Source organism: Caretta caretta, chromosome 6 (genome assembly GCF_965140235.1).
Source record: "Caretta caretta isolate rCarCar2 chromosome 6, rCarCar1.hap1, whole genome shotgun sequence".
In the NCBI taxonomy this organism is placed as follows: Eukaryota; Metazoa; Chordata; order Testudines; family Cheloniidae; genus Caretta; species Caretta caretta.
In genome coordinates this window covers 15,727,802-15,752,909 of record NC_134211.1, presented here as the reverse complement: position 1 = coordinate 15,752,909, position 25,108 = coordinate 15,727,802, and the positions used below count along the sequence as shown (strand labels likewise).

The 25,108-nt window shown below is 46.0% G+C and overlaps 1 protein-coding gene across 2 annotated transcripts; it reads right to left on the bottom strand.

Moving 5' to 3' along the window:
* Positions 1-1,146: 1,146 nt before the first annotated feature.
* Positions 1,147-23,389, bottom strand: RIC8A (RIC8 guanine nucleotide exchange factor A). Of its 2 annotated transcripts, XM_048853737.2 has the most exons (11): positions 23,034-23,389; positions 20,909-21,110; positions 11,365-11,412; positions 9,602-10,216; positions 8,793-8,887; positions 8,099-8,249; positions 6,931-7,026; positions 6,500-6,644; positions 5,627-5,771; positions 4,494-4,613; positions 1,147-2,518 (listed from the first exon to the last, which is right to left on the bottom strand). In XM_048853737.2, the coding sequence occupies exons 2-11, from the start codon at positions 20,990-20,992 to the stop codon at positions 2,398-2,400; spliced, it is 1,620 nt and encodes a 539-aa protein (XP_048709694.1). In that variant the 5' UTR covers positions 20,993-21,110; positions 23,034-23,389; the 3' UTR covers positions 1,147-2,397. The 2 variants fall into 2 exon arrangements, with proteins under 2 accessions (XP_048709694.1, XP_048709697.1); XM_048853740.2 differs by lacking the exon at positions 23,034-23,389 and having other exon boundaries at positions 20,909-21,380.
* Positions 23,390-25,108: the final 1,719 nt, after the last annotated feature.

The following is a 25,108-nucleotide window of genomic DNA, read 5'->3' as shown; positions in this document are numbered from 1 at the left end:
AAAATACACCATGTTTTTCTTTAATTTCTTGAGCGGGCGAGGTTTCTGCCAGATCTAACACTTTGAAAAAGATCAGAGGTTTGCACTGAAAGTTTACTATTATTTTTTGCCAACTTCTATCTTAGAAAAATAAAATAGAATGGCTTGACCCAGAATCTCCACACTTGATTTCTCCTGTTCTCCTCAGGGAGCTTGCTGTCTATTTGTGAAGTTGAGTGGGTTAAATTTTGAGTTATTCAATTTTTCCCCCTCTTTTTAAACTCCTTGGAGTTTAAAAACGTCCACAAAGTTCTTCACTAAGTGAAGAACTAAACTTGCATTTTTAAAGAAGTAAATCTCTAGCCTTTTTCTCTTGCAGAGACAGCCTTTAAAATGTAAACCAATTGCAAAGTATATTTAGAATTAAAATTTCACAGTGGGAGACATTTTTAGGAACAATCCCCAATTCTCCAATCCCCCCAACCGCCCCCAACAGCTGCACTTCTGGCCACCAGGGCTCCCACCACACCTTGATTTCCTGGACCACAACTGTTCAGTGATAAGCCACAAGCCCAACCCTTCCTGTCCATCCTGTCTGTACAGAAGAGAAACACCGCTATGCTTAACCTACTCTTTCGTTCAATACGGGTCAGAAACCCCACTATCTACATACAAGCAGGTAACTATTTAGCCCAGATCCACTCTACAAACACTAGCTGAAAACCTCATTCTGCAATTCTGGATATGCCCGTAGATATTCTACACAGAGCAGAAAAGAGGACTAATATGCTTGGACTGTATTACTTATTTTTAATAATTACAACCATTTAAAAAGTAATTGGAATACTTATCATGCTCCTATAGCTACAGTACATGAGGCGAGGTACAGAGGGCAGAGTTAAGGGTGTTAGTGGAATCTTAACTTAAAATTTCCTGAATCTCAGGTCCTTAGATGTTTCAAATTAAAACATTCAGTGATGTGTTTGTTTTTTTTGGTTAAGGTCTAGAGATAGTTTCTGCCTTAACTGTCTCTTAATATAGCCTATTATTTGGGAATAAAACTAATGTTCGGAATGATCATGGCTATATGACAGACCCCCAGAAACACTGGCCGTTTTCTAATTGCTTAGAGTTGTGACACCACTCAGACGAATCGTTGACACAAAATCATCTGTCAGAAGGTTTCCTTTATTCTAGTGTAGTTCTTTCTATTTGTGGTAATATGTTCTGAAACTCTTGGTACAGGAGACAAATTGGAAGATAGTTTCTCTTCTTTAAACAGAAAAGTCTACGCAGGAGGGGATTTGATACCAGCCTGGGAGTGCAAAGAGCTGGGGATTTGTAGGAGCTGAAGCACATGATTCAGCAAGAAACTACGCAAGGGGTCCCTGCCTTTCATTCAGAAAGCAGAATGGGAGCAGTTAGTCCAGAAAACTGAATGTGGTGGAAACAGGATCACTGCACAGTACTAGAGACTACAAATCAGAGCATTGCTGGCAAACAGTCACCTGCAAATGTCAACCCTGCAGTCAGTGTGAGTGCTGAAAGAGCTACACTCCCATACCTCCACATGTGTTCCCCACACAGAATGAGCACACGTATCCTAACATGAGTCCCGACCGGCACATGTGCTTAAACATTACACTCACATCCCCACCTGTACACTCCACAGCCATTCATGTATACACTCCTTACATGCCCACAAACGTCTATATGTACATGTGCCCATCTGTACATATACAATTGCATACCCCCCATATAACCAGGCTCACCCATACGAGCACGTACCATCAGTATGCAGACATGTAACGCCCACACTCTTCTAATCACTACACATATGTCCAAGGCATGTACTCCACTTGTACATACACATTCACGCACATCTCATGTTCCCAAATTCCCACATATGTTCTCTGTCATAGGCACACCTTTGTGTGCCCTTACAAATGCATGCATGCTGCACAAGTGCCTCACATCCCATGAACACACCCACACCCCATAAAAACACCCAGATGCGCACACAGTCATGTGCCCACACAGCAGTCAGCACACACAATGCTCCACGTGCTACTGGACCCCGGTGGTGTAAGAAGATATTCCCTCGTCCCCCTTCCCAATCTTTCTTTATAAAAATCCTACTGGACAATCCTGGGTTTGGGATGGAGTGTGAGGTCCTCAGGGACACTGAGGGAAAGAGACCAAGATGAAACCAAGCTGTGGCGAGCTCTTTGGGAAAGGAGAGGTGGTTATGGGACCAGAGAGGAGGTGGTTGTTATCCGTCTGGTCAGTGGACTCCAGCCCTGATTCAGATCCCACTGGGAGAGTCCTCACCCAGTACTATCCTCTGGATGCAGCACCAGTTCTGGAGGGAGAGTGGAGAGCCCACAGTCCTTGGGGGGGGGGGTGGAGAGGTGTGAATCAGTCCAACCCCAAGTCAGAGTCAGACGATGACCTCTCCTCCGCCAGCTCATGCACAGCGTTCTCCAGAGAGGTGAGATTGCCCCCTGGAGTCATCCCCATCGGCTGGATGACTTGCTGTCTGCAATACAGAGGGAAAGAGCAGAGTTAGTTTGGCAAAGCGAGTTCCCAGGAGAAAGCACATAATGTCACTGGAGGAGCTACAGAACTGGGAGACTGGGGAACGCTCAGATCGCTGAGCACTCGTGTCCAACCCCTGAGGGACCTGTGGACACCTCCAGATGGCAGCCAGGGAGAATGCTTTGCGGAATACCAGCACAATAGAGGCCCCCCAGTTAAAGCAACAGGCTTGGTTCCAGCAACAACATTCCTATGCACCTAAGGAAGGAATAAACCCGTGAAAAGAACAAGGGGCTGATTTTCAGAAGTTCTGGGCATTCACAACTCACACTGAATTCCCCACCTCTGAATATTGGGCTCTGCACTTCCACTTGCAAAGCTCCAAAAGGCAGCAGAGAGAATCCCACAGCCCCCAAATCCAGTCCAAGGAACGGATTGATGCCTCTTCTCAAGCAACCCAAAGAGTACAGCCCCTGCGGCAGGGTGGGCTAGGGGCCCAGAACCCCAGTCATGTTGGAATTAGCGTTGGAGGTCCCAGGAGCTGCCACGCTAAGCTCCTGCTACATTGGTTGGATACTAGAATCTCCTGGGCGTTCCTGGCACAGTCCGGAGTGGCACTGGTCAGAGGCAGGCAGTGCTAGCTGAGCTACCGTAGTGTAACTTTAGGACTGGCACCAGGATGAGTTTCTCTCTCTCTGACACACATGGGCTAAGAGCATTAAATGAGCTGCCCTGCTGCCCTTTTCCTTCCCATCTCGGTGCCTTCTGAACTCTCTAGGTAGATCCCAGACCCCTGTCTGCAGTGCCCCCGAGGGACGTGATCGTTCCCCTCTATTCGACATTGGTGAAGCCTCATCTGGAGTACTGTGTCCAGTTTTGGGCCCCGCACTACAAGAAGGATGTGGATAAATTGGAGAGAGTCCAGCGAAGGGCAACAAAAATGATTAGGGGTCTGGAACACATGACTTATGAGGAGAGACTGAGGGAACTGGGATTGTTTAGCCTGCAGAAGAGAAGAATGAGGGGAGATTTGATAGCTGCTTTCAACTACCTGAAAGGGGGTTCCAAAGAGGATGGCTCTAGACTGTTCTCAATTGTAGCAGATGACAGAACGAGGAGTAATGGTCTCAAGCTGCAGTGCGGGAGGTTTAGATTGGATATTAGGAAAAACTTTTTCACTAAGAGGGTGGTGAAACACTGGAATGCGTTACCTAGGGAGGTGGTAGAATCTCCTTCCTTAGAGGTTTTTAAGGTCAGGCTTGACAAAGCCCTGGCTGGGATGATTTAACTGGGAATTGGTCCTGCTTCGAGCAGGGGGTTGGACTAGATGACCTTCTGGGGTCCCTTCCAACCCTTATATTCTATGATTCTATGATTCTATGAATGATGGATGAGCGCCTACTGGAGAAGGCTCTCCTGTGGGGAAGGAGAATTGGTGCCATTGGCTGCCATCTGTGTCTGAAATGCTACTTCCTACCAGCAGCCACCCAGGGGCAATGCCACCATCTGCTAGAGAACTCCCAGGCTGAACTCTGGTGAGGTGACAACTCCCAATGCACTGGGAGGTGGAGAACACATCTATGTGGTAGTCTGCTGCTGTCTCAACGAGGCTTGGCTAAGGCCCCTGAACTCCTTTTGCTGGGGTAACAGAATCCAGCTCTGTTAATTTATTCCTGTGTTAAATCTTCCCAGCAATCACCCCGAGTCCATCCCCTATGATCTTCCAGGGCCCTGGACTGCTACCAAACACTCACTGCACTGAGCTGGGATTCCCCTCCTCCTCAAGGCATATACGTAGTTGTGTGCCCATCAAGACACTCCTACAGCACTGACCTGCCATAGTCATGATTCTGTGACAAACCTGGGTCCCCCCAGTCTCAGTGTCTGACCTATATTAGCCAGGACTCTTTCTCCTAGTGCATTCCCACTGCATCCCCAAACCACAACTGCGCACGCTTCGTTCTCTCTTCTGATACCTGGACAGCTTGTCAAACATGTTAACCAGCTTCATGGCTTCATACTCCTTCTGCTCCTCAGTCATCCCTTCCATGGGGTTGGGGAGCTTCTCCTCCACACGCCCTGTCACTGGGTTAATGCTGAATGCAATTAACAGGAGGTAGAAAGAGAAAAAGAGGGAGATAGAAGAGAGAAACAGGTTCATTGAAAAGCAGGCTGCATCTATGAGTCTACAATAGCATGAGAGCAGAGCTGGCCACAGAGCACATGCTCTCTCCTCTCCTTGGGATACTAGCGCTGGTGGCATCACAGGGGACAGCAAGGTGCTTCTAGCACTTGCCCATGCTCCACTGCATCACCCCCTACTCTCCTTAGGTAGGAGAGTCCTGCCAAGCCCTCCCCTCCTTCCCTGGCCACCGGAGTGGGAATTCACCCTCTCCTCGTCACTTCCTTCCAGTGGCCTCCATCTGTAGAGACTTCACCTCCCTCCTCTTCCATATACATGTGGTCCATGTGATTCCAGAATTGGTGGACTAACGGCCTGATTTGACATGGCCAATCCTACGTTCAATCAGAGCTCGGTAGGACTGGAGAGTCCCCTTTGTCCACCCCATCACAGGGTCACGGCTAAGCACTGCCGAGGAGAGAGAGGAACACGTTCACTTTGGCTGCAGATAGGAACCCAGCAGTTGGAGGTGGGTAGGACCCAACCCTCATCACACACGCTGCCCCATTTCCACGCCTCTCCGGAGAGGCACAATAAGGGAATCTGTTCCACTGTAGATGATGTGCCCTACTGCCAGTGAGTGGATACAGGCACTCTAGCAGCTGTCACACAAGGGGAGCCATTCCCCTGGTGGGGATGGGTGGGGCACTGGAGTAGGAAGTAGGTAATTTTTGGATGAAATGCCATCAAATGAAATGAGTAGTGAGGAGGAGAAAGTGGGCGAAGCCCTGGGCAGGAGGATGCAGGGAGAGGATGGGGAAGAATAGGAATAGGGTGAGAAAAGTGGGTAATGGGGTAGGTGAGGGCGCAGGGACAGGATGGGGAAGGGAGCTCGTGAGCACAGGCCGGGCATGGAGAAAAGGATTTGTGAGTATGTAAGGACAGAGGGACAGTGGTGGGAAGTGGTGGAGGGAAAGGGGTCCTTACTTGGGCTTAGCTTCCTTGTATTCCTCTGTGTCCGTGTCTTCATCCTCAGAATACTCTCCCTCTGCCCGCCCTCCTGCCATGAGGCCTCGTGCTGCCAGGAGCCCAGCTGCATTGCCATACCCTGTGTACTTCACAAATCGCGACACTGACAGGGAGAGAGACACAAGAGTCAGCACATCCCCTTGCTGCCCACCGGCCCTCCTGGGGACAGACTGGGCTGACTGAGAGAAAGTGACCACTTTTAAACAAGAGGCACCAGCCAGCATGGACATCCACTGGATAAATCCTCATATGGAAGAGACAGGTGGGAAATGCAGACTGTGGCACTGATAGTCAATACACCGCTCCTGAGTGCTCAAGCAGCACGTTCAGTTCCGGGTCCTCCTCCCTCAGACAAAATCCCCAAGAACCAGTTCTTCCCCTGGACTTTGTGACAGCAGAGCGGAGGGTAAAGCAAACAATATCAGATTTATCATCTGACTCCCCACACTGGGGGGGCTGGACAATGGATCAGTGGAGCTGCATCCGCTGACAGCAGGTCTGAATGTCGCCCAGTGTGTCTGTGAGGTAGGAAGGAGCTGTCTCCTTGCAGAGTGTTTCACTGACCACTGGCACTGCTCATCTATATGGTGTGTCTATGAGGTGGGAAGGCAACTCTGCCTTCCCACAGTGCACTCCTGTACTACCTGCCCCAAGCACCGAATGCCTGGACAGCGTGTCTGAGGGGTGGCAAGGTGTGTCCTCTAGCCTCGGAAGGTCTGATGTGGTGTAAGCTCTAATTGGCTTTGACCAGAAATTGGATTCCATGCCCTGTCTCCCTGGCACTAAGATCCCAGAGGATCTCATCCATCCTGTGATGTTTTCGTTACTCACCGCTCTCCTTGCAGAGCACAAAGAGGAACTCGGCCGCGCAGTGTTTCACGTCGGTATCAATGTGCGTCATCAGGCGCACAAGCTTGTTCCGCAGCAAGTTCCCCACCTCGGGGCGATTCTTCACGTCCCGCAGCGGAGGCAGCACCTGCAAAGCCACAGCAAGAGAGACGAGGCTGGAACGGCACTGGGATTTCCAGAAAACCTTTGTGCCACAATGCAATTTACAGATCAATTAAATGAATAAACTACTGGGAGCACGGCAAACGTGGCAGGTATTGTGGGGCTCAGAGTCTTGGATAGCAGAATCTGTATACGGAAGGAGAGGGGTATCTGTTTGGAGGCTGGTGGAATCCATAAATTTTGTGTTATTCTTCTCCCACCTCAGAGGAATCAGGAATGAGCGTTGGATTCTCCCTACACCAACATGGTACCTTAGCTTTGAGGAACTTCCTCGTCTGGCGGTGAACACGGGCACTCTCTGTCAGCAGGTTCAGCACAGGGGTTAGGGTCTCCTTCAGTTTGTGACCCTGTGAAAGAGCCCAGAAGAAACAACAACAGGTCATCACAAGCTCAAGTAGTTCTCATTGTCCAGTTCCTAGCAGAGACAGATCCCGAGAGCACAGGCCAGAGATGAGGACGGAAGATTCCAGTTCTGTACCACAGCAGCTTTCCCACTGTGTCAGTGCTCAGAGCTGGCAGCCTCTCTGCATTCGCTGTATGGCACAGGGCTGCCAGAAACACACTGGAACACAGGAGTGACAGCAGAGCGCACTGGGAAGTCACGCAGCCACGCACAGAAAAGCTCTCAGAGTATTTCTAGAGCCTGAAGACCACACCCAATGTTCTGCTGAGTTGGTGATATTTTTAACAGGTTTGCTTCATATAACACCTTTCTGTCAAAAATGAACTGAGAACTTAAAAACAATTTTATTTTTGGATTCAGGAAAAACTCAGATTAAGTTGCTGGAGTAGTAAATCCAGGAATTTGAGGGGTGGGGATGGGGGTGGGTGTTAATCCCCATGATCTGCCTTAATGAAGCCCACAAAAACTCCACTGGCCCTTCACCTCAAAGTGGGATTGGTGACAATCAGTCCTCAGACCTCCTGAGTTAGTCACGGGAAAGAAACAGCTAACCAATCAATCAACTGCCTACTGTACAGCAATTTACACTGTCATATCCAAACAGCTGACCAACACACCCGGTAACTAACCAGTTCCAGGGTTTCCGATTCAGTCAGTCAGTCAGTTAACCAACTCCCATCCAACCAATCTTGCCATGCAAACAGCCAATAAATCTATTACTTTTTAATCAACAAGTTAATCACCCTACTGTCCAGTCAACCAGTGAATCTACTCAAACACCAACCATAATTGTTTGCCTCTGTCTGGAAAATATTCACTTCTATTAAAGGTATAGCTACCAACTACTCTGGTGAATTCTAAACCAGCCATCATTTGCTGACATTCCTGTGGTCTCCTCGTGAGGTGATCTGGGTTTTTTTTAATGGAGAAAGTAGCACTGCTGGGCAGGGATGGAGGGCCAAATCTGCATGGAAAGATGGCACAATGAAAAACTGCACAGCATCTCCTCTACCTACCCTGTCAAGTCGTCGCTCTAAGAAATCCAGCAGGACACTCACTGCGTCCATGTTGACGCCCATGTACTCAAGTGAGCCTGGCCGCACCTTCGGGGTCAACAGGACATCCAGACACATGAGAGGCAGGTTGCCCAAGAGGTTAACTGTGTGGCTGAACATACAGGGAGAGGAGGAACAAAGAGACATCCAAGGCTCTGTGTTAATGTAAATTCTTTTACTCTCCAAGGAGCAAGTTAATTTCTAAATTCTAGCAATATGAGGAGCTGGAGGGTAAGATCAAAAACCATCGTTTGCTGGGACCTGCAAGTGGACTCTTCTACAACCAAACTAATCAAAGGGTGTGCACACAAAGGTCAAACATGACCTGATTTTGGGAGGTCTCAGCTCTCTCTCAAATGACAACTGTCAATGTCAATTGCACAACATATGGCAACTGCTCAGTATGACTCAGGATATGGTTAGATATTTACGGCCAGATTGTGAAGACCTTTTTCAAGTTGGTGAGCGATTCTTGCTCTGGCAAGTAGTCCCATTCCCTTCAGCAGGACTACTTGTAGAGAAAGGTACCATTCAGCATGAATCAGGGTATCAGAATCTGATCCTTAGTGTCAGGATGGCTTATATAGTAGCACCTTCTGATCTGGGTAAGAAGATAATATGGGTTCAAGTCTTATGGCAGGACAATGATCTTCACCTATGAAATTCTTCTGTCCGGTCCTCTCCATCAGCTGAAATCATCAGGCAGTGACGCAGGAGAGCGCCCAGGCGTCGGTACAGAGCAGCATCTTCCTGGCCCCAAAACAGAAAACAAAAAACCTGATTATGAAAGGGAAGCACATCTCTGCAGTTCCTGAAATCCCAGAGTCTGTTTGCCCTTCTGCCTCTCTACTGCTGTTCTGGGAACAGAACACTTCTGTACATGGATACCAAGAACAACCAAATCTTGGTAAAGTGGAGTAAGAGGAGTAACATAAAAATCATGGCAATGTCCCCAGAACTCTCTTTCTGCTTCCTGCCCCGCCCACGCACTTGCTCGTCCTTTTTCTTGCTCCATATCCCTTCCGAGTCCTCCAACACACCACATGGTTAATCCAGGGACCAGCAGAGGCCACAGACATTCCCAAAAGTTAGCCATCTGCAACCTCCATCACTAATATAGAAGGTGGAAAAGGGCTATGCTTTGGCCATTTCAATGGCAAGTTACATGAGCGTTTTGCCCTCGTCTGGCACAAAAATTATTTTTAAAGTCCTAAGAAAGTTTACAAAATGCTACAATTTGTTAAGTGTTAACAGTGTATAGGGCAGAGACAGCAGAGTTGTCATCAAACTGTTCTAGAAGTGAAGTCCCCATGGGTTGCTTCTGTTCCTACATGTGCATATGTAACCGTGAGTCCCCAGACTGGAGGATGCATCAACATCACACGCAACAGGGAGGAATTGCTCAGCGGAGGTGGAAAACCACTATCGGATCAAGGCATGGGCAGTGACTTCTGGGAAACTTACCTCATCCACCTCCCTCTTGCTGGAGTCAAATGTGATGTTGAAGAGCACCTTAAGGATCTCCATGGCACGCTCTGTCTCCTGCCGTGGCAGGGGTAGGGGAGGGCTCCCCTCAGTGGCTACCTCATGGGGGTCCAGCCATTTCACACCTAGCGTCAGCTCCAGGGTGTCTGTCATCAGGCTGATGCCCCTAAGCTCCTGGGCCAGCTGCTGCCGGATGTCCACCCTCAGTGCTGTCAGCAGGAACAGAAGACGCAGGTCAAAAAACTTGACCTCATGGGGGAGATTCTTCTCATTGTAGAGTTTGATGCGCTCCGTAAGACCCACCACGAGCCGGGCCTCAGCCGTCAGCTCTTGTGCCCGGGGACTGCTGAAGACGATGTTGCAGAGGCATTTGAGGGCCTCCAGGATCACATCTAGGTCTGGGACTTCCCGAATGAGCTCCTCTGAGTAATCAATGCCAGCGTGTCTGGCCAAGGTCTGCAGGCCTTCCCTGGTGGCAAAGGGGTCAAGGCAGCTTTTGTCCCGGGACAGGATGCGGATGCTTTCCAAACATGTGACTTGGCAGGAGGGCTGGAGCTCTCTCTCCAGGAACTTGATCAGCAGCTGGGCCATTTTCTGGGGAGTTAGAAGGGAAAAATGAAGACACGGCAAACAGTGCCTTAGCTCGGACATTTCAACAGCTGTTCTCACGCATGGGCACTGAGTAATGCACCGCGCTGAGACAGATAAGCAGTATCTAAAGATGGGCCTACCATAAAGTTCAGATCAAGACGTGAACTTTCCAAAGCTCAAGGGCGTTTGTCTCCAGAGTGTGGGTTCTGACCCACATCTAGCAATAATGCATGGAAAGGAGTATCATAGAATCATAGAATCTCAGGGTTGGAAGGGACCTCAGGAGATCATCTAGTCCAACCCCCTGCTCAAAGCAGGACCAATCCCCAACTAAATCAAATACAGAGTACAGAATGGGGGAGTGGCGGGGAGAGATGTAATGGGAGTCCCAAGGTCAGAGAGAAGGTGATACTGGGGATGGGGGAGCAGGCTGAAGGAACTGAGAGGAGGATAAGATAAGGTTAAGGGAAGGATGGAGGATCTAGCTGGGTTGAGAACAGGGTGGGAAGAAGGGAAATGATCTCAGAAGGTTTAGATATAGTAGAATGTCACTAATTCTCACTAATAAATAGGAGACTCATTGGCCCAGACTCCCTGATGGGGTAAATTGGGATAGTTCCATGAATACTGATTTACACCGGCTGAGGCTCTGTCCCATTGTGAACTGCTGATATCTTGCAGATCAGTGAATAAGAAAACAAAACAGCAATAAGAGTAAAGGTAATGCATCTCACAACCCTGCACAGTTTTGTTTCAACGTATAACAACACTTCATATGACACTAGTAAATGTTCTGCATATGTTGCATAAGTAATGATGCCACAGCAAGAGAAGACCTTACTACAGCTCGCATTGAGGAATAACGTGCCTGGCCTTGGGGAGCAAGAAGAGCAACACCAGACGTGGCATCATGCCATGTAGAAGCTGCCCCTGGATCAGGAATGGATATGCTGACAAACCGACTCAGGAGACCACTGTTCTAACCCAATGCTCCTCCATCGGTAACCCAATGCTCCTCCATCGGTGACCCAATCCCAGTGAGAGAGCACTAGCTTCTCTCTGGGATTGCCATCTCTCACCAAGCCTTTTGGCATTCACTACTCTGCATTCAAGTACCTCTGCATGGCCACAGTAAGAAACAAAAGACATACCTTCCTCTCCTCCCGCTCTTCATCTTCAAAGGTGAAACACTGAGACTTCTGTGAAAACAAACCAGAAACTATCAGCCTCAAGAGGCAAAAAACAAACAGAGAAAATAAATTTGCTCTATAGTATACAATAAATGGTTCAGGGACAGCCATTGGGCTGCTTCTACCCAGCAAGCCACAAAATGAGAGAGCTACGAGCCAGTCATTGAACTGAAAGGCAGCAATGAAAAAGGAAATAGTTCTTCTTGCAGAGTAGAGCCAATCCATGGAACTCACTGCTGCAGGAAATCAATATCCTCCGATAAACATTGCCATACTAAAGGGGTTTAAGATATTTACATAAACAAGTAGAACATAAGTAGCTGAAGTCACTAAGAAACCAGGCAAAAAGTTAACAGAGAAATCAGGATTGCTTGCAAAGTTCAGAAATCTATTTCCCCCACGGTATAGCACAGTTGACTAGACTCATTATGGAGAGTTTCACCTTTCTCTGAAGTATCACATAAGAGCCACTGAAAGAGGCAAGATACTAACCTAGATGGGTCAATGGTCTGATCCAGTATGGTGGATCCCTTGTTCTTATATGCCCAGGAGACAATTCTGCTAGCACTCTGTTGCAAAACAGTTACCCAGTGTTATATAGGTTCAAGGAGCCAACCTGCAGGCACTCCACAAGGCATGTTTCCACCCAAATTAAGAAACAACAGAGGAGGAGCAGGAGTCACATGAACTGGATATACCATTACATCCTTTATACGTGGTTGCAATTAGGGTCTGACCCATAAGCTGCTGAAGTAAATGGAAAGACTCCCACTGACTTCAATGCACTTTGGATCAGGCTCCTACTTCCTGGAGTTTGCATTACATTTTAAATGACCACTTACACACCCAGACTGTTCTCCAGACACTCTTCTGCTCCTCGTCATCTGTCCTCCTTCTGCTTCCCGCCATCCATCCCATTAAGCCTCCTCCCACTCCATGTTCCCACCATTCCTTCAACGGTTTTGTCATAAATATAAAGGGAAGGGTAAACCCCTTTAAAATCCCTCCTGGCCAGAGGAAAAATCCTCTCACCTGTAAAGGGTTAAGAAGCTAAAGGTAACCTCGCTGGCACCTGACCAAAATGACCAATGAGGAGACAAGATACTTTCAAAAGCTGGGAGGAGGGAGAAAAACAAAGGGTCTGTGTCTGTCTGTGTGATGCTTTTGCCGGAGACAGAACAGGAATAAAGTCTTAGAACTTAGTAAGTAATCTAGCTAGGTATGTGTTCGATTATGATTTCTTGAAATGGCTGAGAAAATAGCTGGGCTGAATAGAATGAATATTTCTGTCTGTGTGTCTCTTTTGTAACTTAAGGTTTTGCCTAGAGGGATTCTCTATGTTTTGAATCTAATTACCCTGTAAGGTATTCACCATCCTGATTTTACAGAGGTGATTCTTTTTTACTTCTATTAAAAGTCTTCTTCTAAGGAAACTGAATGCTTTTTCATTGTTCTAAGATCCAAGGGTTTGGGTCTGTGGTCACCTATGCAAATTGGTGAGGATTTTTACCAAACCTTCCCCAGGAAGTGGGGTGCAAGGTTTGGGAGGATTTGGGGGGGAAAGATGTGTCCAAACTCCGTTTTTTCAGGAACCCAGATAAAGTTTGGTGGTGGCAGTGGAAGTCCAAGGGCAAAGGGCAAAGGGCAAAATAGTTTGTACCTTGGGGAAGTTTTAACCTAAGCTGGTAAAAGTAAGCTTAGGAGGTTTTCATGCAGGTCCTCACATCTGTACCCTAGAGTTCAGAGTGGGGAAGGAACCTTGACAGGTTTTGTGTGACTTCCTTCTTCTTCTTCTTAAATCTAAGCCTCATTATATCACATTTCTCTCCATTGCCCTGTGCCCTGATCTCGCTCCTTGTCTGTCCAAGCCATTCAGAGATTTATTAACAGGCATCTTTGTACCGATCAGCCCCCGATCTCCTACAGTTCATCAACAAGTTTCATCCCTTCACTGCATGTTCCTTCTTTTAGGTCACTGCGATGGAAATAGGATGATACTTCAAAAATGGATTTTTCTTTTGTTCTCTGGAGTTTTAAGATCCCTTAGCAATTTGTATATGCAGGTGGTTCCTGTATCATGTCTGCTTTACAAGGTACTGGGCTTGATCCTCTGTGGAACCCGCAGCTCCCCATTTAGCTTGCTAACTTACAGCATGGGATTCTTAGGTTGAAGGCCATGGGTTTCTGACTTGTATTGGGTTCAAATATTTCCACACATTGCTAAATTTGATGTAGGAATCACTGTGTGAAATTCTGTGGTTTGTGTTACACAGGCGATCAGGCAGATGATCACAATGATCCCTTCTGGCCTTAAAACGTATGACTCTATAAAACAACATGAAGAGTTATGGAAAGAACAGATGAGTAGGGATGAGAGCTGTCATGTAGGAGAGGCTTGTGTCCAGCTTTGCCCATAAATCCATTCTTTTCTAAAGACTATTGTGATACCTGTGTGTCTCCCACTGCTGTATGGTTGTTTATGAGCACCTCCCAAGCACTTAAATATAGAAACAACAATAAACTCTTTCTCTCCTTTTCTTCTTTCCAGGCCTGGGTGAAACACAGCTTGATTCCCTGATTGTTTGTTTTTTATTTGCTTGTGTGGGTGGGTGTGTTGAGTGTCTAGTGCCTTGATTAAAGTAGAGAAATGTTATTTCTTGTGAGAATAAGCTGCTTCTGGCTCTTTATTCTGTGGTCTATGAGGCCATCCTGGATGTGAGTGATTGTCTTGGTGAACTAAGAGGATAATTCTTTGCAGTGAGAGCGGCTGTGTTCTGGGGTTGAGTGATGACCATCTGAGTTTGCAGTCTAGAAAAAATTCTGCAGGGCATTGCTTTGCTACCTCCATAGCCAGGGAGAGGCAGGCTCTCTATCTCCCTCATAGCAGTGGCAGAAGTTGGTACTGGAAGCTGGCTGTTTCAGAACACATTTTCCACCACTTGCCTGAGTTTCTTCTTGCTTCTTCCATCCTAGGCTATCCGAGGACCATAGTGATCCGGGGTGGATCATGGGGTTTCAGTGCTAATATCTACAGTCATAATCAGGAAGTGCTTAGCACTAGTGCTAGTTCTCCTCCTCCTTGGCCTCTCAGTTGGTTCAGGTTTTAATAAGCAAGTTTAGGAATTTGCCAGCGTCCAAGAGAGTCTCAGGATTGACCACATGCTCCAGTTTCTTAGTCTAACAGCAAAGCTTCTGCTACTCTGTAGCCCAGTTCCCTCCATCCCACAGGGCATCAGCTGACAAGGACGGCTCCATGCTTTCAATACCCAAGCAAACAACTAGCCCAGGACTTTGATAAGTTACCTTGTTATTTGCAACCCTGAACAAAGACCACACCCAGATTGTACAGCACCTTCCCGCTTCACGAGGCTGCTTCACACTGGATCAGAAATGTCTGAGATCTGTCTAAAAGGGTATTTTTAACAATTGCAAGTGACATGGGCATTTAGACGGTGGCTGCACTAGAAGTGCCTTACCAGTACAGGAATGCCAGCACACTACACTGGCAAAGTGCTGCTAGTGTGGACGCAACTTATACTGGCAAAGCTCCACTTTGTACCAATACAGTAAAAACACTCCCCACGAGAAAAACACCAGTAAAAGTGCAGTTTTGTTGGCAAAGCTGCGTCTACATGAGGGGCTTCTGCTATGTCAGTCAGGGATCAAACCTCTTCATGTGCCTGACCAATGTAGCAATGCCAGCTGAAGACTGTAATGTAGACATAATCTTACTCTGCTCTCTTTATCCAGCTCTATAGGCCCCATTGATGCACGTGGACTGGCTGCAAAACATGTCAGGAGCTGAGCAGGCTTCGATTTTGCACATCTTTCTTTGAAGAGACCTCTCCCAAGAAAGATCCTATTTCTACAATTTTTAAAAAGATGTGAAGGATCATCTCCCCAAACTGGGAAGGCAAGAGATATATCTCACAACTAATACAGAAGACTTCTTGGCAGCTAGGTGAAGGCTTTTGGTCTTAAGGCACCTAAGGTGGACACCAGTCACTTAGGAATGTACACACCCTCTTGCATCTTAAATATTCTAGGTATTGGTCCTACTCCCTCTCCTTGGTAACCATTTCTATTATCTTCTCCACAGCCATGTCCTATAGTTTCCTCGATCTGCTCTGGATTCCTTAATATAGCTGTTACACTAGCCTCTCTCCAGCCCCTTTATTTTCAAAAGGTTTAAAATACAGAAGCATAAATTGGCCTGTCTCATTTCCTTCGTTATCCTCATATTGATCCTGTCCGCATGCTTTGGTTTGCTCAGCTTTCAGATCTTCTAATTTCTGATTAGCTATTCTGGACATGATCTTGATTTTCAATATAATTTTATATGTATCCTTCATCCCAAAGTCTTAACAAAAGATGCAGCATCACAGCAGGGTAAAAGAAGAATGCCAGGCAAACAATCAGCACACTGCACAAAAGTGGGAGGAGGCTGGGTGATGTCTAAGGACTTCAAAATGGGATTCCTTAGATCACTGAGCCATTCCTTCAGCATGCCATCTTCTTCCCTCGGATCCCAGGCAATTCAGATACGATCAATAAAGCGTATAGGTCTGTGTCTTGCTCTTGGTTCTCAATGCTATGATTTAGGGAACTCCCCATTCTTCTGGAACACAAAGAGCCATCCCTGAGGCCCCCCAGTCTCCTTCATCTGCCTCTCATCCTTCACTCCGAAAACATCTGTGATTGAGCTTGCCTCTGCTTTTCATCCCTCTGGTTTCCGTTTTCATGGCAATTTTAATGCACAATTAACCCCTTCACGGTTGAACTCTGGTGCCACTTCTGTATGGCAGCTGAATGCAGCAGCATTATTTTAAGTGCTTGAATGGGCACTGGAACATCAGAATTTCAGCGATGGCACACCTGCTGCCACTTCCGCGGCATCCCTGGAGGCGCATGGTCACCAGGTACGTCAGGCAGCACTGAAGCAGCTGATTCCATTCTACCGCCTTTCCATTCTTCTCCTAACCCTGATACGTTATCTCTCAAAAGTGCCTCCTCCTTCTTACCTCTGAGGAGTCTGTTTTTTTTTCTGAACAGTCAAACTGGACCTTTTTTATTTATTTTTACTTTTGCGTGGCAGGCACAGAGAATTTGTCCATTTTATTCTCCATCAGGATCCTTTCCGTCACATTCAAGTTGTGTCTTGCTCCTCCATTGCTTCAACCTTATCAATTAACCCCAGTTTTACACACTCTTCCACATCTGGCTCTGTGAAATTTATTGTCCCTACAATCCTTCACAATCAGATTAACTTCATTTACACACCAAACTAGAATTACTGGCAATGTTGCTTTGATGTTTCCCCACCTCTATGGCTCCAGTCAAATCCTCTACGCTACTCAAAACTAAGTCAAGACATTCCTTTCTTCTCAGCTCACTCTTTTATAAAGTGTGCAAGGAAGCCATGTATTTACATTTCATCTCTTTGAAGCTGGGGCACTGGGCCAGATCCTTAGGTGTTATGAAATGGGGTGATGACACAAGTGGCTTTCCACCTCTACCTCTACTCCTGGAGGCAGAAGGGGACTGTTTTGGTCTCCAGGGCAAATTAGAACAGCTCCAGAGCTGCTCTAAAGCCATTTCAGTCAGTCCAAAATTGCCATGCCTCCTCCCCCCGGCACACCCACTGCATCCGGAAGGTGGTACCAGGAACACGTGATGTGGTAGAGCTGCCAACGCTGACTTTATGCCACCCAAGGATTCCCCTATGCAAAGGGAATCCTCAGCTACCCTGTTAGCACAACTCTGTGTTCCCTTTGCACTCCAGGAGGTACAGAGGGGATGAAGCAAGGGCTGAGAATTGGGCCTTCTTCTAATTGTCCGTAAAGGACAACATAAAGGTATGGTGCTGCATGATAATAAAGAATAATAATAATGTCCATAAAATTCTGATTTATTCTTTTTGCTTGTTGTCTACATATGTGTATAAACTTGATTTTCAAACTATGGGTAAGTCATTTTAGCCTAGTACTGTGTATAACACACACCTAACTGCCTGTCTGACCAGCTGACTTATTTTAGAAGACTACAGTGCAATAGCAGAGAACTCTATATTTGTGATCGAGGTATACTGTATGTCCATGCATATCAGTACTCCGTTACGCCCCAAATCATGCATTTTTTCTTCTTGATATGTAGTGCTCACCAGTGCACTGTTTCATCCATTCATTCTCTCTAGTCTATCTGTCTAGGTATTATGAGGTCCTCGTTATCATCGTATCTGAGCTTGTCAGTTATTTATCACGTGTTCTTTAAACACAGTTGATTAGCATATGTAATCACACCCTCTCTATAGCTTATTGCAGCCTGTACTTGCTACTGTTGAGTCACTTTGTAATACAGATCATTTTAAATTACGTAACAACTATCAACTAGTAGATCATGTCAACTTTATGATTTACTGCAGACTTTCAGGGTGCATTGTCTAGAAAATGTTTTCATCTAGTCTTTGGCACATTTCACGTAGTCTCAATAATACAGGGCCAAATCTAAGGGTCTTATTCAGATTTTACTCAGTTATTTTCCAGTGAAGTTCTGCTGAAATCAAAAGGAGTGTTAAACAAGTAAGGAAGGTATAACAGTTGAGGAAGGATCAGAGGGTTTGGCCCATTGCTCACCATGGCAGACGGATTAGTGGAATCCCTCTCCAACATCCAAAGCATGGCATTTCAAATCCAATCTTTTAAAGCACTAAACAATTTTCATACCTCGACATGATGCGTCTTTCAAAGGTTTGAGCCAGGTATCAATCTATGTAACTCCAAGGTCTCAAAACATATTATCCTATTAAAATCAGGCAGAGGTTGCTGAAGTAGCTAAAGGAAAATACTACAGCACCTAACTGTGGCTGCACCCTGTGCAAATGGGCAAGGGGTGGAGGATGCGAGTAGCCTTTCCTCGTTCCCCACCACCTTTGCCATACTGGATCAGACCAGCACTCTGGAAGCTCCTGCTTCCAACAGTGGCCAATGCCAGATGTTTCAGAGGAAGGGGTAAAATGGACAATTATAAACTAACATTTCCATGGGGGAAGTTATGATTTATGCCCCAACAGAAGAGGGTTTAAAGACCTTTATAAATGTTTTATCCTATCTAATGTAACTGCAGATATCCTTGTTAGGTATGTAAATGTCCAATCCTTGTACCCTCTTCAGCTACTTGTCTGAATTATACCTTGTGGCAGTGAGTTCCACAGGTTAATTATGCAATGTGTGTGTGTGTGTGTGTGTGTGTGTGTAAAAAGCATTTCCTTTCACCGGTTTTAAAGGTATTACCTTTTAATTTCACTGGATCAAAAAGTCATAGATTGTAAGGCCAGAAGGGACTATTATGATCATCCAGTCTAACCTGCATAAAACAGGCCAGAGAACTTCACCCCTTGTGCCTTTATGACAAGAAAAGGTAAGGATGTGCTCCTGACTGATCTTTCCTATATCACTCATTATTTTATATACAGGACCACTCTCCCATCCCCTTTCCAAATTAAATAGTCCTATCCTCTCTTCATATGGAACCACTTCCATGCTCCTAATCACTTTTGTTGTCCTTCTCTGGACCTTTGCCATTTCTGTTATATCCTTTGGCGATGCAGTAACCAGCACAGATTATAATGGGCCCTGAATTCTCTGCACAGCTCCATTGCAATTAATGGAACTATCCCAATTTACACCAACAGAGAATTTGATCCACTGCTTAAGGCAAGGATGTCTCATCAATTTACATAACAGTATTATCATATTTTTGTTATTAATCTCCACCACATTGTTAATACTCCCTAACATCTTTTTTGACCAACACTGTGTATTGCCCAGATGGTTCTATTGTGCTGCCTGCAAATGGGACCTAGGATTTTTTCCAGTGTGATTATACTTAAATTTAGACCCTATCAACATGTATGAATAGTTCAAATGGTTCCTTCCAATGTACCTCACTTTGCACCAATCCACAGTGAATTTTTATTGCCCCGTGTTGCTCAATTGCCTATTGGCATCTGATCCAGCACCCACTGAAGTCAGTGATAGTCTTGCCATTTACTTCAATTGGCTTTGGGGATCCAGTCTGTTGTAGGGTCCCTCAGGAATTCCTGACGTTCTTTTGCAGTCTTGAGAGATTTACACAATTTTCTGTCAACTGCAAATTTGGCCTCCTCCACTGTTCACAACGTCTTTCAGATCCTTTATAAAAGTATTAAACAGCCTGACATGAATTCTTCAGGCACCCTAATGTTAACTTCCTTTCACGCCCTCTGTTGAAAAGAATATATCTGGGGCAGGAATCTCCCATCATCTTCTGTGGTGAAGACTGACACAAAGACATTGCCTTAGGTTCTCTGCAATGTCTTATCCTCCTTTATTGCTCCCTTTACTCCCCGACAGTCTAGCTGACTTGTTAACTCTCTCCCAGGCTTCCTGTGTCCGATATACTCTCAAAAAACATCTTGGTGTTTGTTCTGCTATGTTTAGCTATTTGCTCTTCAAATTTCCTCTTAGCATCTTAATTCCTCTTATATTTCATCTGCCACGGTTTGTGTTATTTCTGCTGTATGTCACTTTTATGGGGTCCTACTGTTTCTTAGTTGAGACTTTGACTGGATTAAAACTGCCCGGTTGGAACAGATGTAGCATGTACAATTTTTCCCTGGAAAATGACACTTGTGCAACAATATTTGCAGCTTTCTCTGCTCGCTTTCCACCTACTTCAGTGTGATGCAGCATGAGTCATGTAGGATCTGACGGGCCACATTCATTCCTAAGGTGACTCCTTTGAAGTAAATTTCACCTGCACTTGCATATTGGTTCCTGAGTTGAAAACGTCATGTGTGCCTATTCTGAAGGGGCAACCCCTTCGTGTAATGTTTTGAAACATTTCCAAGCTGGTAGCGGCAATCACTCATTCCTACCAGTTTGTTGTTTTCACGTGCTATTTTTGATTTCTCTTATCAACTTTCAGATGAAGCATATGTGGCAAATCCCTACTGTTAATGTGCTTCCTTAATTATCTTTAATTGTGAACCATAATAATTCTACTCCATCCATAGCTTCCTCCTTAGGCCTCATATGTTACCTCCAAACCTTCCTTTGCCATAAAGGGCTCCTCCTTTCTACCTCACTATTTAGCCCCCACATGGGCATTCATTTCCCTGCCATGTTTCCCTTGCACCCTTGATGCTAAAAATCCAGCCTGAGTGCTTTACTTCCAGTACATAAGGGAAGCAGGAAGGGGAGAGGTTTACTAGATGCTCGGGAACAGTCACTGTCAAAACATACATGCAGGAACCACTAATGCTACAAACAAAAGATTTACCCGCTAAGCAGGTTAATGGCAGTTTTATTGAAGTGACGCACAGACAGATGTAGGTAGAGGAGACAAACGGGGACAGCTGGGTGGCACAGAAATCCCACAGCACGGCTTCTCCAGCCAACCTGCTCCCAGACACGTAAACAGGGAAAGCTGAGGACTGGCACAGGCCAAGCACAAACACAATACTCACCTCCTGATTGTAGATCTGCAGCACCTTGAGGATAGCGTCTTGTTCCCCGCTTTCCACAGTCTCCACCACATTCTTGAGATCCATTGCCCCAGTAGCTTGGATATGGATTGGAACGCTATGGGGTGGGGTGGGCGGCCTTGTAGCGTTGCCGGATAATTACCCGGATAATTACAGATGCACAGGGACCTTGATACACAGACAACTGGGAGGGAGCAGGGAGGAACAGAGAGAGAAAAGCAAGTGAAATGGCTCACTCTGTTACATCCAAAGGGCAGAGCAGATGGATGACCCCCATAAAACCAGGCGCAGACTCCCTCTCTTTCTCTCGCCCTTTAATCCTCTTCCTCCTCTCTCTGCTTTCCAATGTTTAATAAATGCCCTCCCACCAACGCACTTAGGAAACCTCCCTCCCTTTCCCAGCCGGAAGATTAACACAGAACAGACAACTGCAGCTCCCTGCAGCCCTCCTCCTCCACCCACTGTCCTGATTTCTGTTACCACATAGCAAAATCCCAGAAATGACCCTGTGGAGTAAAAGAGATGCACAATAGACAGACAAGCACCATCCAGGCTGGGTTAAGGTGGCGCTGTCCTTTAAGGTGGCATGAAGAAGTTCCTCAATTAAAAGCACTGGGATTTTGCTTCGTTGGTTCAACAAAGAATCTAGAATACTGAGGAATCTAGAATACTGAGGTGCCTGTGTAGCTCTGTAATTGGGGAAGATGGGAGGATATACTGAACGCACTATAAAAACGCCTGTCCTGATGATGGATAAAAGGCCTCTATAGGCCAAAGCGACAGTAGGCTTGTATCATCCAGGAAACCAATGTGTTTTACAAGTATATTAAATAATTAGATGTGTATTTATATGCAAATAATACTCATAGATTCTTTGGGGCTAGGCCTGTGTTTAAGGTTGTTTGTAAAGCACTGTGTTGATGTATAGTGCTGAGAGAGATAGTTAATAAATAATGAATATATAAATTACTGAGTATGATTCCATACGTTTATGGACGTTTATCTTTTCTATAGCTAGATGTCAATTCGGCACTAAATAGTGGTAGTGTAAAATTACACAGTAAGGTCATGATCCTGCGATGAGTCTCCTGCAAACCTCTGGCCCCCCACCCCCGACTTCAGTGGGGCTCCATCCAGAGCTCATTGCAAGGGTGTGCACCAATTCTATGGCATTACCACAATAAAGTTGAAGGGTGCCTGCTGACCGCCCACCATGATGCGCACCCTGAAGTTTGAGAGCTACTAATAGGGCCATTTAGGAAGACAGAGAGGAACTCAGCTCTCAAGATGCACCAACCACCCCCCCGAAAAAAAATTAAAAGAAATTGCATACAGTTGGAGACATTAAAACTGGAAAAGGCAGCTCATCTAATCCACCCCCTTTGGGCCAGTACAGAATTGTTCCCTACAGTGTATTCTCCAGCTTTTTGTCCAGGCTAGCGTGATGGAGCTTCCACCACTTTCCATTTAGACCTCACTATTTGGAATTTTCATCCTGTTTTTCATCTTGCATTTTTCTGTTTAACTCATGAGGAACTCATCCCATTAGTCTTAATTCCACACCCAGTACCATTCTCTCTTTGATGCCCACACCCACCAAATATGTATAGAAGCTGGTCTTTGTGCTCCTCCCCCTGGTTCTGGTTCTGCAAACATTTACACATGTGCTTAACTTTAGTTCTGTGAGCAGTCCCTTGAAATCAGTGAAACTACTCCTGGTAGTAAAGTTCAGCATGTGTGTAAGGTCTTTGCAGAATCTTAGTCTTTGTTTAGCCGAACTACACATGTACATATCTTTTAATCTTTCATAATAAATCAATCTTTTAAGAAATCCTGATCACTTTGGAGGGACAGAATGGGACCAATGGTAACTATTTTACTAAAAGTAGGGACTGGGACTCCTTAGTAGAGACAGAGGGCATAGAAGCAAAATGTCTGCAACAATTAACAATAACCATTATAATAATTATTGGGTTAGCTTTATTTTAAAAGATAAAATGTTGCTAAATCAGTTACAACAACTCCACCTTCCAGATCAATGAAAAAGAGTATAAACAAACATTAGGAGCTACTCTATGTTAAATAATATACATATAAAGCACATTACCTTTACTTGCTCAGGTTTCCTGCCTTATTTCCTGAATACAGCAGCTGTCCCCCCTCCAATGCAGCGTTTAGTGAGGGCACCTGCTTTGTTTTAAAGAAAAACTTGTTTTTTTTCAAGCTCGGACACCGGCGGCAGGGTGGAATGTGGGGTCATCCGCCCGGCTGGGCTGCTGTTCCTAGGGCAGGGTAGCGGGGAAGAGAAGGTCTTTCTCTCTTCCCCCTCCCCGCTGTCCAAGGCGAGCGGGAGAGCGAGGGTGTGTGTGTGTGTGTGTGACTCATACGGAAGTTGCGACCCGTGCTGGTAACGCAGCATCCGATAACCGATTCGGAAGGGGTGGGTGGCAACACCTCGGGTAGGGAAGAAGAAACAGACAAAAGAAAAGCTGCATTATTGGAAGTCTGGGATCGGGGGAGGGGCAGAGTTAACTTCCCGGGATCCGCCAGAAGAATGTTAAACAATGGATGCAATCTGGGAATACTGTAGGTGCTGAACACCTTTTTCTGGAAAAAGAAAAGGAGGACTTGTGGCACCTTAGAGACTAACCAATTTATTTGAGCATGAGCTTTCGTGAGCTACAGCTCACTCACGAAAGCTCATGCTCAAATAAATTGGTTAGTCTCTAAGGTGCCACAAGTCCTCCTTTTCTTTTTGCGAATACAGACTAACACGGCTGTTCCTCTGAAACCTTTTTCTGGGAGGATTAATGACAAACAATGAAAAATCCTCTCTTCCATTGTGTTTGAGACGGAGGGTCAGATGGAAAAAAAAAACCCCTAAAGTAAATAAGCAGGGCTGGGCAAACCTGTTCTTTCTCTGTTTTTCGCCTATTCGTTGTTTTTTTTTTTAAATATTTATGATGCAGTATTTAAAGCTATGGAATATAAAACAGCAAACATTATGAAACTAACAAGGCATGTGCTAAATATCACTGCCCAGGCGCTGTTTTTCTGTTCCATCCCATCTCCCTTCGTTCTCGGTGTCCCAATGGTGGAAAGACTTACTGCCAGGCAGAAAGAAAAGGAGGACTTGTGGCACCTTAGAGACTAACCAATTTATTTGAGCATGAGCTTTCGTGAGCTACAGCTCACTTCATCAGATGTTTACCGTGGAAACTGCAGCAGACTTTATATACACACAGAGAATATGAAACAATACCTACCTCACGAAAGCTCATGCTCAAATAAATTGGTTAGTCTCTAAGGTGCCACAAGTCCTCCTTTTCTTTTTGCGAATACAGACTAACACGGCTGTTCCTCTGAAACCTGCCAGGCAGAGTGGCTCCCTCCCTGCGTGGTCCCGCGGATGGAGCTCTCTAAAGCCTGGGTCCTACCCGCTGTTCCCCGTCGCTGGAATCCTGCACCTCTCGGGGGCTCTGGGCAGGCGCACGCGTCTGCTCACATGGATCACATTGCAGGCTCGGGGATTAAATTAATAATAACATTTTGTCAGTGTGAGAAGGAGACAGAGGAAGTTTAGGCCAGGATATTAGGCTTTGTTAATTAAAATAAACTATAGAAATCTTTTCCACGCCGCTCAAAGCTTATTTTTGTACATGTAAATATTCCTACGTTTCCCATGTCACAACAAGCCGAAACAAAACAGCACTGCGGTACGAGCACTCAGGTTTAGAAACGGAGCCCGGGGGGAATGGTTTGCAGGACTGAGGCCTACCACCAGGAGTGGCACTGTCTAATCTCCAAACCCTAAACAAAGGGGAGCAGCCAATCGGGATGTCGGACTGCCTCCAGGATTGTCCTGGAGTCTCCAGGAGGTAAAGATTAATCTGAAATCAAAGCCTATCATGTCATGTGATGAAACCTCCAGGAACACCTGGCACCAAAACTGGCAACCCTAAGCTTGACTGACCCAAAGGGGTGAGAGGCTGGGGTGGGTTATAGCCCTACAGAGACCCACACCTCACACAGGTGTATTACTGCTGTAGACCTCCACCCAGTCCGGCGTGGGGCCCCACTGCAATGGGTCTAACACAACTAGTATTCAGCCATCAGACAGAAGGGGCGCATCTAGGGTGACCAGATGGCCAATGTGAAAAATCAGGACAAGGGGTGGGGGGA